Source organism: Spinacia oleracea, chromosome 2 (assembly GCF_020520425.1).
Source record: "Spinacia oleracea cultivar Varoflay chromosome 2, BTI_SOV_V1, whole genome shotgun sequence".
In the NCBI taxonomy this organism is placed as follows: domain Eukaryota; kingdom Viridiplantae; phylum Streptophyta; class Magnoliopsida; order Caryophyllales; family Amaranthaceae; genus Spinacia; species Spinacia oleracea.
This window is the reverse complement of record NC_079488.1, coordinates 100,774,682-100,788,503: the sequence shown is the minus strand read 5'-3', so window position 1 is coordinate 100,788,503 and position 13,822 is coordinate 100,774,682. Positions and strand designations below refer to the sequence as shown.

The 13,822-nt window shown below is 37.6% G+C and overlaps 2 protein-coding genes across 3 annotated transcripts; one reads left to right on the top strand and one right to left on the bottom strand.

The window, feature by feature from the left end:
- Positions 1-287: 287 nt before the first annotated feature.
- LOC110789002 (methionine aminopeptidase 1A) lies at positions 288-7,033 on the top strand. Of its 2 annotated transcripts, none has more exons than XM_021993650.2 (17): positions 288-478; positions 594-677; positions 1,358-1,408; positions 1,733-1,906; positions 2,393-2,468; positions 2,618-2,665; positions 2,783-2,827; positions 3,758-3,857; positions 4,661-4,712; positions 4,800-4,841; positions 5,054-5,115; positions 5,199-5,297; positions 5,797-5,870; positions 5,967-6,036; positions 6,190-6,255; positions 6,348-6,436; positions 6,757-7,033. In XM_021993650.2, exons 2-17 carry the CDS (start codon positions 604-606, stop codon positions 6,832-6,834), a joined length of 1,200 nt encoding a protein of 399 aa, XP_021849342.1. In that variant the 5' UTR covers positions 288-478; positions 594-603; the 3' UTR covers positions 6,835-7,033. The 2 variants fall into 2 exon arrangements, with proteins under 2 accessions (XP_021849342.1, XP_056693475.1); XM_056837497.1 differs by having other exon boundaries at positions 337-478; positions 598-677.
- Positions 7,034-7,412: 379 nt separating this feature from the next.
- On the bottom strand, positions 7,413-13,822 carry LOC110789001 (uncharacterized). The gene is made up of 2 exons (XM_021993649.2): positions 13,280-13,822; positions 7,413-9,033 (listed from the first exon to the last, which is right to left on the bottom strand). Exons 1-2 carry the CDS (start codon positions 13,664-13,666, stop codon positions 7,819-7,821), a joined length of 1,602 nt encoding a protein of 533 aa, XP_021849341.1. The 5' UTR covers positions 13,667-13,822; the 3' UTR covers positions 7,413-7,818.

The window sequence follows — 13,822 nt, the reverse complement described above, 5'->3', positions numbered from 1 at the left end:
TTTTTCAATATTAAATGCGTGCGTCACATCATCAAGTTGATGGTGACACACTTGCCAAGTAACAACTAATGAGTTAAGACTTAAGAGTTAACAGTATGTCGATTAAAAAACTACGGAGTATGTACAGATCATGTACTCCGTTCTCCGTAAAATTTAGGAGGCCACACACACGGTTAATTCAGTTTCGTTCATGCTTACTTTAGTTCAACTTGCAACAAGTGCAGTACTTTTTTTACTCCGAAATAAATAAATAAAAAAGAAAAAGAAAAGGATTGATTTTTTAATTTTCAAAAGAAATTGTTAATTTTGTTCATCCTTCCTCCCCAGTCCCCGCCAACCTTTTGCTTGACAGCTTCAACCCTAGTTACCCCTCTTTCTCTCTCCTCTCTACTTTCTCCCCCTTTTTTTTTTTTTTTTTTCTATTTTGTTCTTCAATTTAATTCCTATTCAATTTAAGTTCTTCTTCATTTAACGTCAGGTATTACCAGAGAAGTGCTGATTTTTATTAGATTATATGCTTAATTACGATTTCTTGTTAGTTTTCTGGGTGCTTAATTAATTATGCTAATTCAACGTTAATTGAATTTGGACAGTCAGAAAACAATGGCTGGTGATGGGTCTGAAGCAAAGGACTCAGCTTTGTTGTGTGCTCGTTGCTCCAAGCCTGCTAATCTTCAGTATGACACTTTTTCAATTTGTGTTAGAAGTTGGATTCTTTGTAGTTTTATTGATTAATTGGTTGTGCCCATTTCGTTTTAGCTTAATTTTATAGTGTTTTACTATTTTCATTTTCATTTTCATTATTAACCTGACCGAGGTTTGTTGAATTAACAAATTCATCTCTATATTGGATGTCTTCAAAAAAAAATCTTAATTTTCGAATAGGAGGATGATTTCATTAAGTTATAACACTGGTTTTTATGGGGCATTCTGTACGAAGGAGGATATGGGTGAATGTATATAAATTTTGAACTATGAACTATGAAGCCTCTACAAGTATAATACAATTTCATGTGACTTAACCATGGAGTTCCTTTGTAATACGTAGTAGAAATCATATAATTAACCGCGGCCCAGTGAACTTGTAGACGAGTGTACTAAGTAGTTTTTTGCGGGGATGATGATCTTGTAATGCTTCCATAGAGTGACAATGGGGAATAGAAAAATTGCATCTAAGTATGAGTTTATGACGGCTAAAACATGCCTTTGAAATTCGCCTATGTTTGGATCATTGCACAATGAGTAGCTAACTTGCATTCCAGGTCTCTTAATGTCAGCTTTGAGATGAACTACAGCTTTTTTGAGATTATTCAGCAAATAAGCTTAAAGTATAACACCTAAAATTTATCTTTTGCAGGTGTCCAAAGTGTGTACAGTTGAAGCTCCCAAAGGAAGGTGCTGCATTCTGGTAATTATCTATTCCCTATCTTCTAATGAATCGCTGTAACATTGGAAGTTAAAACTCATATGGGGATTTGTTTCTCTACTTGGAAGCTCTATTCACTTACTTTCGTCATTTTGTTCCTAAACATTTTTTAATTGGCTGGACTTTGGAGAATGAGAGGGAAGGGCTGGATGGGTGCCATTTTTTACCTTTTGGAACCCAGGCTTTTAAAAAAGTAGTTTCAAGGGTGCCTAGATAAATACTTTGTAGATAATATGGCTGATATTTACGATTTTTAGTTTTAAAGTATTTTAAGCCTGTTGATCAACTAAAGAATGCCTATTATAGTTCCCAGGAGTGTTTCAAGGAATCTTGGAGTTCTCATAAGTCGGTGCACTTGAAGGCAAATGCATCTTCCTTACAAACTGGTGCTGCAGGGGACAAAAATAGTGAAGGTTGGCTTTATTGCTTAAGAAAAGGACAGTCTCGGACTTCAAAACTTCCACATTTCGATTGGACAGGGTATTAAGTCAACCCATTTACTTGGTTCTGGTTACATTTCTGTTTACACCCCCTTTCCCTTTGTACTTCTCATGTCCTACTGTGTTATACTATAATCTTTCCATAACTATGGTTTTGCAAGAGTAATTGCTAATTTTCTGTCATGACTTCTACATAATCGAATTGATAATTCTTTGTTTTCCTCCTTTAGAAAACTTAATCGTTTGCGGAAATGATATTGTTTGCTTTGACATGTGGCTTTTCGTTTATCATCTAAGATTGCATGCTTCTTTTGTTGATTAGTTTGCATCTTATGTTGCTGTACAGATTTTAATCAGATCAAGTACTATGCTCTTCTTTATTTAACTATATTGCAGTGGTTTTCCTTTTTTATTTTTTCGGTAAGCCTGAGGGGGTCGGGTGGATTTTAATTTTTAACACGCATTATGGAGTTGACACCTCATTCTTTTCGACCTTTTTCTGAACTGCAACCTTTTCCTGATGTAGATCGTTAAGACCATACCCCATATCAAGTTATAGTTCTGTACCAGCGCACATCGAGCTACCTGACTGGGCAATGGATGTAAGTTATTCATTTCTTTCATTCAGAATTGTAGTTCCGCTGCATATTGATTTCCACTTTCCAGACAAGGCAATGAATGAATTTGTTGACTGATACGTGAAAATTCTGCAATTTATGATGCCCTTATGAGATACTTTTGATACATGTAGGGTATCCCCAAGATTGAGCCAGAGAGCAATCTGCAGCACATTGTTGAGGTATGCTTTTATAACAATGCTCCTTAATCCTTATACTTGAACAAAGGGATTATTTGTCCAGGCATTTTTATGAATTTTTTCTCCCTTTCTGTTTTCTTATGAACTTCCATTTTGAAGATTAAAACTCCAGAGCAGATAAAGAAAATGAGGGAGACTTGCAAGGTAAAGTCTTCTTGTTTGTTAAGTCTTTTTATTGTCAAGTTTTTAGGTTCTTTTTTTTTTTTTTTTTTGCTTTTGTAGGGTGCGCCTCTTTAATTTGAACTTAAGTCTTGTTTATCGTTGTGAACATCTTGGTTTTCTGCATTTTTGCGCTGCACGACATAGATGTGCATGCATGTCTTAAGTAACCCTCTCTTCCTCTAAACCCCCGCAATAGGAAGAGAAGAACAAAGAGGTTTGGGATGGAGGAGGAACTGCTTAACTGAAGTACCCCTGTCTGCCTCGTCCCTGCCTCCTTTTGTGTGGATGAGTGAATTGTGTCCAGCATAGGTTATGTAAGATTGGACTCATTCATAACTTCATGAGATTCATACAGGTTTTGTAGTGCTCATAAAAGAAACTTCTTCATGTGGCAGCATTTTGTGGTTCTGTGTTGATGCAAAGCATTTTTGTCTTGTTCATTTTGCATCGTCTTAGATGGATGATATGTCGATACAAGATGGAAGATATAAAGTTGTTTTGGTTTCTAAGAAGCTGTAACAGTAGTTGTCTGAATCTCATTGATTGTAGTGAAACTAGATTGGGGTAGTTGTATTGGATTCATTTTGTCAACATTAGTTTTGCAAGCCTAGTTCATGTGAAGTTTTTATGTATAAGTTCATCTTTGAAAGATGCTTTTCATTCTAGATGTCTTATACCGCATAAACCCTCCTTGAATGGGTGGATAGGGTGGGGTAGGGTTGAGGATAATTGATTTTCTGTGAAATGGGGAATGACGTTACCACCCGCTAGATTAGCGAGCATTTTCACCTTTGGCAGGGAACCCTTGGCTAGGTTTTGATTTCCCCTGTAATCTGCTTACTGATACTCCTGCTCTTTTCCATTTGATTTGCTGAATTCTTATTTTTTAACTCTGAAATTTGCTATCTTTAGATTGCCAGAGAGGTTTTGGATGCCGCTGCACGTATTATTCGGCCAGGCATTACAACAGATGAAATTGATCGAGTAGTCCATGAAGCTACAATAGCTAAAGGTTAGTGTTAATCATGACAGAAATAAGAAGTTCCGACTTGTCTTAAACTTTTTTTATCCCCCTTTTTACCGTTGAGGTGCAAAGACTTGAATGATCTGCATGTTGATTTAATGATTCTTTAAAAACATTGTTAGTATCTGGATAAGATTGTCAGTTTATTCGTCTACTTGTTGTTTGGACTTATGTCCAATAATTTTCATGGGATATACTTGGCACTGGAAAGAGCAAGTTTCTTATATGAATTTCCCGTCTATTCTTTTAAAAAACGCATGCACTTTTTTGGTTGCTAACTTGCCACACATTAAGAGATCTAAGGCACCGAGACATCAAAAACTCTATAGCTACCAGAGTAATGTAAGAAAACTTTATTAGCCGCAAGTATCTTCACACCCTTTAGAATTTGGAGCTGTCACTCTCCCCTCTCCCGATTAGAAGCCAATTCTGTTCCACCTGGATCTTTTTGGCTTTATAGAATGTTTTTTAAGGCAAGAAATCAATTAATATTTCATTTCAGTTACTAAACTTGCATTTCAGTGGAAGATAGCTTTAAGATTCCTGCCTACTTGCCTAGTAAAGTTTCTGGTGTTTTTAACATCCTTCTAAAGTTAAGTGAGACGTACATGATGGGATGGAATGTTCGAAATCCGATACCCCGTAACTTTGTTTTATTATTGTGTCTTACTTCATGTTTGAGGTGTCATGAAGCTTTGCGTACTTGTCTCTTTGTGCGAGAAAACAATATAGTTGTCCAACTCCCCTTATGAAAGAGGTTATATGACTTATATTGTTTTTCATGGATGCAGGAGGTTACCCTTCTCCATTAAATTATCATTTCTTTCCGAAATCTTGCTGCACGTAGGTACTTTTACATGTTAACTTTCTTGGAACGTGATTGTGTTTGTGATACCTATAACTAATTTGGAACATGTCTGCTTGGTTTAGGTCTGTCAATGAAGTCATTTGCCATGGGATACCTGATGCCAGGTATGTCGTCTGTGCCCCCACATCTGTAAACATCAGATCTTAATCTATGCCTTTGTTGGTATTTTATTTTATTTTTTTATAATTTTTTTATTGGACGTCTTTCTGTCCTATTGGATAAGCCAAAATATATGATGGCATTTTATTTGGTCTGCAAATGGGTGAATGGTCCATTTTAAATGCTTTACTAATGCCTATTAAACTGATTGTTTCAGAGTGTTAGAAGATGGCGATATTGTAAATGTTGATGTCACTGTTTGCTACAAAGGAGTTCATGGTGAGAATCGTGCTGTTAAGTTGTGATTCAACAAGTTCCCGGGGGGTTAGTGCTGACTGCTGCTTGGCTTGAATCATTTGCAGGTGATCTGAATGAGACGTATTTTGTTGGAAATGTTGATGAAGCCTCACAAAAGCTGGTCCAGTGTACATATGAGTGCCTGGAGAAAGCAATATCTATAGGTTGGTGCTAAATGCTAAGTGACACATCATCCAGAACCCATGTCATAACATACCATTAATACGGAGTATTAATATTATTAGTACAACAATATTAATATTATAATGTCCCTGGAAAGTTGAAACCAAACATATACAGCATCGAGATAGATTCTAAGCCAGGAACTTCATGACAAGAGTGTGGTTACAACTGACAACTTCAACTATTCCATCTTTACCGTTATATGGAACTTTTGTACATAAATCCCATTATTTCCACCGTAAATGTTAACTAAAGGCAATTATCAATTATGAGAAAGGATTAGACTACTGATGCTTTCTCATTTTTCACCCATGTTATCCCAGTCCTCTTATGCGTATATCAGAGAGACTAATAGAAAGGTGGCTTCTTATTTGTAAATCTAGAATGATGCATCCAAAAAACCTTAAACGATGCACTCACATCTTGATATTAAGGAACCTTTTGGAGTTTGTCTATATTATTTGCTTTTGTTTATTTCAGTGAAACCTGGCATGAGATATCGAGAAATTGGAGAGGTCGTTAATCGCCATGCTACTATGTCAGGGCTATCTGTGGTATGTGGTTATCTAAACCAGTATAATGATGTGTGTTTGCTACTTGAGCGATCTGAACAAGTAGCTCACGTGTTTCTTCTCTCATGCAAAATACAGGTTAAGTCGTACTGTGGTCATGGAATCGGAGAGCTTTTCCACTGTGCTCCAAACATCCCTCATTATTCGAGTATCCTTGAATAATAGTTAAACAGCCTTGTTCATTATGTAATTCACTATAGTTTTGTGCCATAATTTGCATTGCTATTCAGCAGGGTTACTTACAGGAAAAAAAATAATTTATTTTGCGGCATTTACAATTGACATCCTTAACGAAAAACAGGAAATAAAGCAGTTGGTGTGATGAAGGCTGGACAAATCTTCACAATTGAACCGATGATCAATGCAGGTACTTTAATACAGCCATATGTGTGTTACTTCCACAAGATATTTCTTTTTATGTCTGATTACATTGGCCTTAATTGTTTATTTTTCTTATAGGGGTGTGGCGAGACAGAATGTGGCCTGATGGTTGGACTGCTGTTACTGCAGATGGGAAGCGCAGTGCTCAGTTTGAGCATACTTTACTGGTATCCCTTATGACCTTACTATGTGTCCCTCATCTGTCATATTTGAAAGTACCTATTTATTATTTACTCAATTACTCTGGTTATTATTGGCTCCATTTCATATTTTCATATTTTGTTAGGTTACTACTTACTACTACTTTCTCTATGTTCATCTTATTTTGACACTCCTGTTAGGCATCATTCATTTATAAAGAAAATTCATGAAAGGGCGATTAACCGATTTTGTTTCATGCAGTTTGAAAAGTAGAATTTTTATTCTCATTCGAATTTTGTATACATTTCTTTGGTGATTCATATTCCTTGAATTTCTTATCCTGCAGGTGACTGAAACTGGAGTTGAAGTTCTGACGGGACGATTGCCAACTTCTCCTGATGTATTCCCCTGGCTCAAAGCTTGAAACTTTACCCGTCAGTTTCTGATCAAAACCAGAGCGATTTTTTCGTGTCTTCGTAACAGTTTTGAAGTAGAATTTGTATTCTCATTCGATTTTTCTATACATTTGTTTTGTCATATTGACAAGTTTTAGACTTGGTTTATGTTGATGAGAGATCTTTTGGCATCCTATATGAAGTAATAAAACAACCTTGAATTTATAATCTGTCATGAAATCGCTCGTTAGATTTTGTCATGGAATATAAGAGATGAAGCAGCACAATTTTCATTCATGAAATCAACTAAAAACCTTGAATACGTTATACGTGTCACGAAAACTTTAGATGGATGATTTCCCTTTTTCGCTTATATGTTAGCATTGGGCATCCAGGGGGCATACTACGTAGTTTGTATTTTTTCCCCAAAGATACAAGTTAAGTAGTTTGTATCTTTCTCCAAAGACAGAAAACAGAATAGAAAAAAGTTGGGTGGTGAATTGTAGTAATAAGGTAAAATTTTATTGGAGATAAGATTTGACTTGCTGTTCGAAGTAAAAGTTAGTTGGAGATTGTATCTTGGGATTAATAAAAAACAAAAATGGGGGGAAATACAAAAGTTGTGACCATGTGCAATTTTATGTGAAGAAAGCACCAAACTTGAAATGAGTACTCTACATAATATCATACTGCTGTAAATCAGCTGAAGGCCAACTTCCATAATTCTTTCGCAAAAAAAAAAAAGTTGGCACTACAAGCTCCTATTAAAGTTGATCCAGCTCTTATTCGGTACACCTGAAAACATGAACTCTTAGGTAATACAGCAATGGCAACAAAATTTGTTATTCTCTATTCCCAGGTTAACCCGCAGTACCTAGAAGCACACACTCACAGGTGGAGCACCTAACAAAAAGCCAAATACTAGTACACTACATCAACTGTCTGTCTCTGTGAAAATGGTCTTCCATCTGAACTGGACTTACTGGTTATGTTGTCCTGAAACAAAAGCTTACTCATTGCTGACCTTCATTTTCTAACGGGACATCAGCAGGTTTTTCTTGTATTCCTACAACAGCTTCGGGTTCAACATTACTTGTCACGTTCTGCTGTTCAACGTTATTCTCTACAGTGACATTATGGCTCTCGGCTCCAACAGAATGATGTGCCACTTGACTCAGAGAATTCTGCTGGTTATCTACACCGAATCCAGCTGCTGGAGCAGGTACTAAAACCCCAGGAAGTTGTGGGGTTTGAGCAAGCATATATGGAACCAACTGAGTAATAAGAGTCTGAGCATCATGAATACCATGTTGATGTAGAAGCTGTGTCAAAGCTGCATGAGCAGCTTGAGGATCTTGCAAATTTTGTTGACTCAGCATCATCGATGCAAGAGCTTGAGCGTCATGAGGACCCTGTTGATTGGCTTGAGGAATGATTGAGGTTGATGATGGAAGATTAGCGATAGTAGGGTATAGCGCCTGAATACCTTCTCCAAGTACCTCTTTATGGCCTTGGAATCGCTTCACATTTGAAAGGTGTTTTTTACCTGCTATATGGCTTTCAAATACAACCTGAGACTCACATTTCACGTTGCACAAATTGCATATTAAAGGAACCACCTGTTTAGGCTTCGGAGGCTCAACAGCTCTTCTTGACCCATCAAAGGCTCTCATCCACTTACCACCACGGCCCCCTCTCATCCTTCTCTTTAAGCCACCCCTACCACCAAAATGATCATTCCTAACTGACTCTTGAGATGGTAGTGCTCCTGAAGTTCTGGATTTCTCAGCTGTATCCTTTAATGCAGCAGCTTCACCTTTATTCTCTGAAGCAGCGGGAACAAGAGCTGAATTCTCATTCGGAGGAACAAGAGCTTCAGCTTTCTGGGGAGGAATAGGAACAGTTTCAGGTGTTGGCTGAGACACAGGTAATTTATGATCCTGCACTGTCAGATGTCTGCTTAGATTCTGCAACTCCTCGTGCACCTTCAAGTTCCGCTTATGTCGTTTTCCATTCTTATGTTGCTCGAGGACTTCAAGAGTAGTACAATCAGTTCTACAAACTTCACACCATGCCATACGAAGTGGTGGCTTGCTTGGACCAGCTTGTCCCTCAGCCACTGATTGAGTAGATGATCGAGGCTTACCACGACCACCACCTCTCCCTCTACCATGACGACCAAAAGTGCCGCGCCCTCTCAAAGACCGACTAGCTTGACTACCTCCAGCCTGGTATACAGAAAAATCAGGCAGCAGACAAATATTTCAATGGCAGTAACATGACTAAAAACCAAATGAATATTATGTAAAATTTCTCTGAACTATTCGAGTTAGTGTTTTCATCCATAATGGACTTTGATTACTGTATCTCAATACATAAGCACGTATTTACCATGCTTTCAATCAGCGTCTGCATTTAACACGTGATCTTATAAGAAAACTAATCTACATTGCACCAGCAAAGATCCTGTACATAACCGCTCCACTGCTGGAACGAAGAGGCAGAACAGCAGACAAATTTATATCAAAAAAGGAGGACCAAACTAGAATTTACTACAGCATTGACATGCCTATACACTAATAACTGCAAAGAAACATTCATTATGACACACCATCAATAGAGATGGTCTATTTGTTTCAAAAGAAGTCCTGCCTCTACATTTCAGTTCAACAGCCAGCCAGTAACAATGGATCATTGCCAATGCAGGTTTAAAACTATCCAGAACAGCAATACTATGAGTAATTATTTCAAGCATACAACAACCTCAAAAATCAAAATTTCCACAAACTTTGATTCATACAAGAAGAATTCATACCTCAAAACCATTAACAGTTCTTGAGAATTAAAGTCAGTTTTCAACATAATGTACGAGTGAGAAAGGTAATACAACCGGGACCAGAGACAAATCAACTTCAGGTTTGAGCAACCGACATCCCACAAGAAACTGACTCCCAGCAAGGCCAATCGGCTGATGGCTATCAATAATCTGGATAGGGATTGTTTAAGTCGGTCGAGTCAGCTTCAGGTCAAACAAAAGAAGCAAATTCAATAAAAAAAATTGTTTCGCTTCAGGCCAGGTTCCAGGTACAAATTTGACAACCGACAGTCAAGAATTTGCACCATGAGCCTAACCCGATATGGAAGAATGTTTTGAGACCTGTCTGGATAAAAGGGAGACCTTCTGAAATCAGTACTCCGCGGTTGAACCAAAGCCTATCATCCAGGTTGGTCATCAAATTTGACCACTCCTGCACTAACCAGGGACGGTTAGATGCAGAAGCACTCATGTAGAAGAGAATATGATAAGTGAAACACCAACTAGGTTAGGGATAAATCAAGCACAAATGCCCAGTCTTTGGGAGTTGACCAACTGGAGTTGCTTTGCCAAGGAACATTCCATAACAAATTAAGCTCCAGCTAGTATACTCTCAATTCTCAAATGACAAATCAGGCACTTTACTCGGTCTAAAACCGCATTCAACCATATAATGTTCACATAGCAAAATCCTCCTCAAAACACAAAATAGAGTGCATTCTTAACTTCAAGATTGCTATACCTTCAAAAGTGTATGGTTTAATACGGAAGCAGGTATCGACACGTAATGATATCCAGAACTGGCCAAATCTTCAAAAACTATACAACTAAACCTTCAAAGATGGCAACTGCACGGAGAATGGAAACACCAAGTCCTTTGCATGACCTCAAATCTTTTTCCATCTCTGTCAACTAAAATCATACAGCTCCAGCAAATCACTTCACTAGCAACTCCTTGAAGGCTCAAATTAATAGTCCAGGCATTCCCTCACGCTCACCTATGTTGACATGGAGAGAGCAAACCAAAAATTTTCTCCAGATGAACCTCTTTTTAGAACATTAACTTTGTTTTTGAAAAGAAAAAATGAAAAAGAAAATAAAGGAGAATTGCTATGAGAGAGACTCTATTCTGTTCTTCACTGTATAGAACACCCTAGAACCTATATCTTCGGGGACATACAGTGAAGTAGCAGAAGAAGAAGATGATTCTTCAATCTGACGATGGCTACTAGCTGCTACATATGACGAGGAGACACATGTAGCTTTTATAAAGACTGGAACAGGAGAAATCACCAATGGACCCAAAATAACTCTGAAGTGACCAAGGTCTATCTGGTTCAGTTATTCATGACATGACATCTATATCCAATGCCGTATAGACGTCTAAAACTGCATCAAGCAGTCCAGTGGTCCTTTAGTGTTTCATGAGCCAATTTCTGCTATTTGAATCTTCACTTTCTGGTAAAAATGAAAGATAAGACGGAATTCATTATTAGTGAGCCCTATTCACTAACTTATCAATGTCAAAACATCTCCAATGCTGCATTATCGCTGTGACTAAGAGTTCTGCAAGGAAAGAACCAGCACAAAAATAAATACTGGATCTAAAATCTGGGTAACTTCATCCCTTAGCTACCATACTCGCTCTTTCTAACTATTCTGCCAGCATGTACAGTGATATTGTAATGATTCAATATATGAATCCACTTGCCTCGGCCACCAAAAAAAAGAAAGGAGCATGCTCTTGGAAAGAAAAATCAGTGGCTGATTTCAGCTTCATAAGGCTGCAGAACGACAATCCAAATTCAAGCAACGCGCATCACTAGGCGCTTGACGCTATTGGTAGAACTCCCACGAAAGACAAACAAGTACTGCCCGAACTGTTCATTATAGAAACTGCAAGTCATTTGATCCCCCCCCCCCCCCCCCCCCCCCAAAAAAAAAGGAAAAGGACGAACAAAGATCATTGATGTCAACTAGTATATGGCACATATTAACCTTTATGTCAAAATAAGATAAAGAAACAGGTATATAGTCAACTGCTTAATATATGCACCACGAAGGCCAAAGTCCATATACTCCGTACCGCAAATTACTCCCCAAATATTAAACTGCATCCAACTATGCATCCATGTCTGTATAACAATCTGACTCTCATGTCATAATTTAAAATCTGTCATCAAAGGGAGCACCAGAATCTACAAAGGGAATTACATTCATATTGCTTCCAAATATCTTGTTACTTTTGTTAGTCTTGTTATAACCTTATGCTCTCTAAGAACTAAAAGCAAACATATCCTGAAGACAAAAGAGAAAATGTTCCTAAGCTATTTATGTAGTACTTCTCCATGTCAAAAGATGTTCACTCTAATCGTTACGGTTCATTTAACTGTAACTTGGCTCTACATGTACCATGGTGTGCAAAGGGTTGGAAAATTGACCAAGTTAATTCTTCTTTTTACGCCACAGCTTAAAACACTCAAAAGAGAAAGGCACAATAATTTATCTCGGAAACATATAGTACCAAAGCCAAGACTCTGGAGAAGGCATTACTTATATACTGTAGTGACGAGCGCACATAACATCAAGCTATGCGGTACTCCCTTTGTCCAGAAGTAATAGTCAAATACAATACAAAATCTATATTAGGATGCTCACAAAATGTGGGCACATTTCCTACAACTACTACCTCCGTCCCAGATTAGTTGTTACACTTACCTTTGCACAAAGTTTTAGGTGATAAGTGGTTGTTTGGTTATCAATTGTTATTTTATTGAAAAAGTAGATGTGACAGGAGTTAGTGGGTTATTTTTTAATTGACTGAGAGAGGGTGTGGGGACAAAAAAATTTAGTGGGAAGAGAGAGACAATATAATAGTTGCGGGGTCATTCTTAATTTAAAAGTGTAACAACTAACATGAAATGACCGAAAAAGGAGAGTATAACAACTAATCTGGGACGGAGGGAGACCTTCATTCATGTATGGTTTCCAATTGACAATTTGACAAAGTCAAATACAATACAAGAACTATATTAGGATGTTAACAAAATGAAGGCACATTTCCTAAAATTACTAATGAATAAAGACCATCGTTCATGTACGATCCATTTGACAAATGCATCTGCGATTGGCTCCCATGTAATGAACAAGCTTAATGCCTTTATTTCTAGGTTTCCATGCTGTGGTGATAAGAAACTTCAATGCATTCATGCAAAGGAGGAAAGCTTCCGGATTCCAATCCTCAACACTGTCTATGAAGGTCATAGACTCAGTCGTTGTAGATAACTAGATATTATTGTTTCCACTCGTTACTGGACCCATTACGAACCATTAGGACTCCATCTCGGCGGCATTTTACCCACACCGTAAGTCCGTAACAAACCTAAATTTTAAAGCATTGTCCTGAACTCCTAATGCAACTATCATTCTATCAGAGTATATGATTCACACTTGTATTATTTACCCATTTCTTGAAACCAGGGAAATTAACTCATAAAAAAACCAAACCCAAATTACCAGGACCAATTGACAACAGCTACCTCCAAACCACAAAATCGAAAATCCCAACACAAACAACATTACAGAAAAACAAAATCAAAATCAAAATCCAAATTTGAACTTCGAAAATTCAACAAAAGCACACAAAAAAAAAACCATACCGGCAAATACCCTTGAGGAGGAAGAGAAGGAGGAGGTTGAGACGCAACAACCCCATGTGGGTAGTACACATTCTGGGTATTCTGAAGATGGGTTTGTTGAGAATCAGCTGAAACCGGAACAACCCCAGGTGGATGAATTGAATTGGGATCCATTTGGTGATAAGAAGTTGAATAATCTGGGTAATAATACGACGAATAATCTTGTTGTTGTTGTTCTTGATATGGGTTAGATGCATATTGTTGTTGTTGATAAGCAGCATAGTAAGCTTGATTTGAGTGATCATATGATTGAATCTGGGTTGAAGAATCATATGCTTGAGGTGTTAAGGTTTCTGTTGTTTGAGGTTGATATTGATATTGATATTGTTGTTGTTGCTGGGCTTCCATTGTAATCTGCGAACCTGCAAAAGTTCTTTGATTTTTAGGGTTCTTAGTTTTGCGGAACTTTCCCCCAAATTTTGTGTTGCGTAAGGAGGAGACGAATAGAATGGGAAAAAAACTCTGGAAAACTAAGTGGCTGCAGATTAAGCAAAAGGTGCCATT

Bases quoted from the DNA above. Each gene is read 5' to 3' on its own strand.
- LOC110789002 (XM_021993650.2), top strand. From the start codon at position 604: ATGGCTGGTGATGGGTCTGAAGCAAAGGACTCAGCTTTGTTGTGTGCT. The intron at 2,828-3,757 runs GTAAAGTCTTCT...TGCTATCTTTAG, and splicing joins AAATGAGGGAGACTTGCAAG to ATTGCCAGAGAGGTTTTGGA. The intron at 3,858-4,660 runs GTTAGTGTTAAT...TCATGGATGCAG, and splicing joins TGAAGCTACAATAGCTAAAG to GAGGTTACCCTTCTCCATTA.
- LOC110789001 (XM_021993649.2), bottom strand. From the start codon at position 13,666: ATGGAAGCCCAGCAACAACAACAATATCAATATCAATATCAACCTCAA. The intron at 9,034-13,279 runs GTATGGTTTTTT...TCTGTATACCAG, and splicing joins CTCCTCAAGGGTATTTGCCG to GCTGGAGGTAGTCAAGCTAG.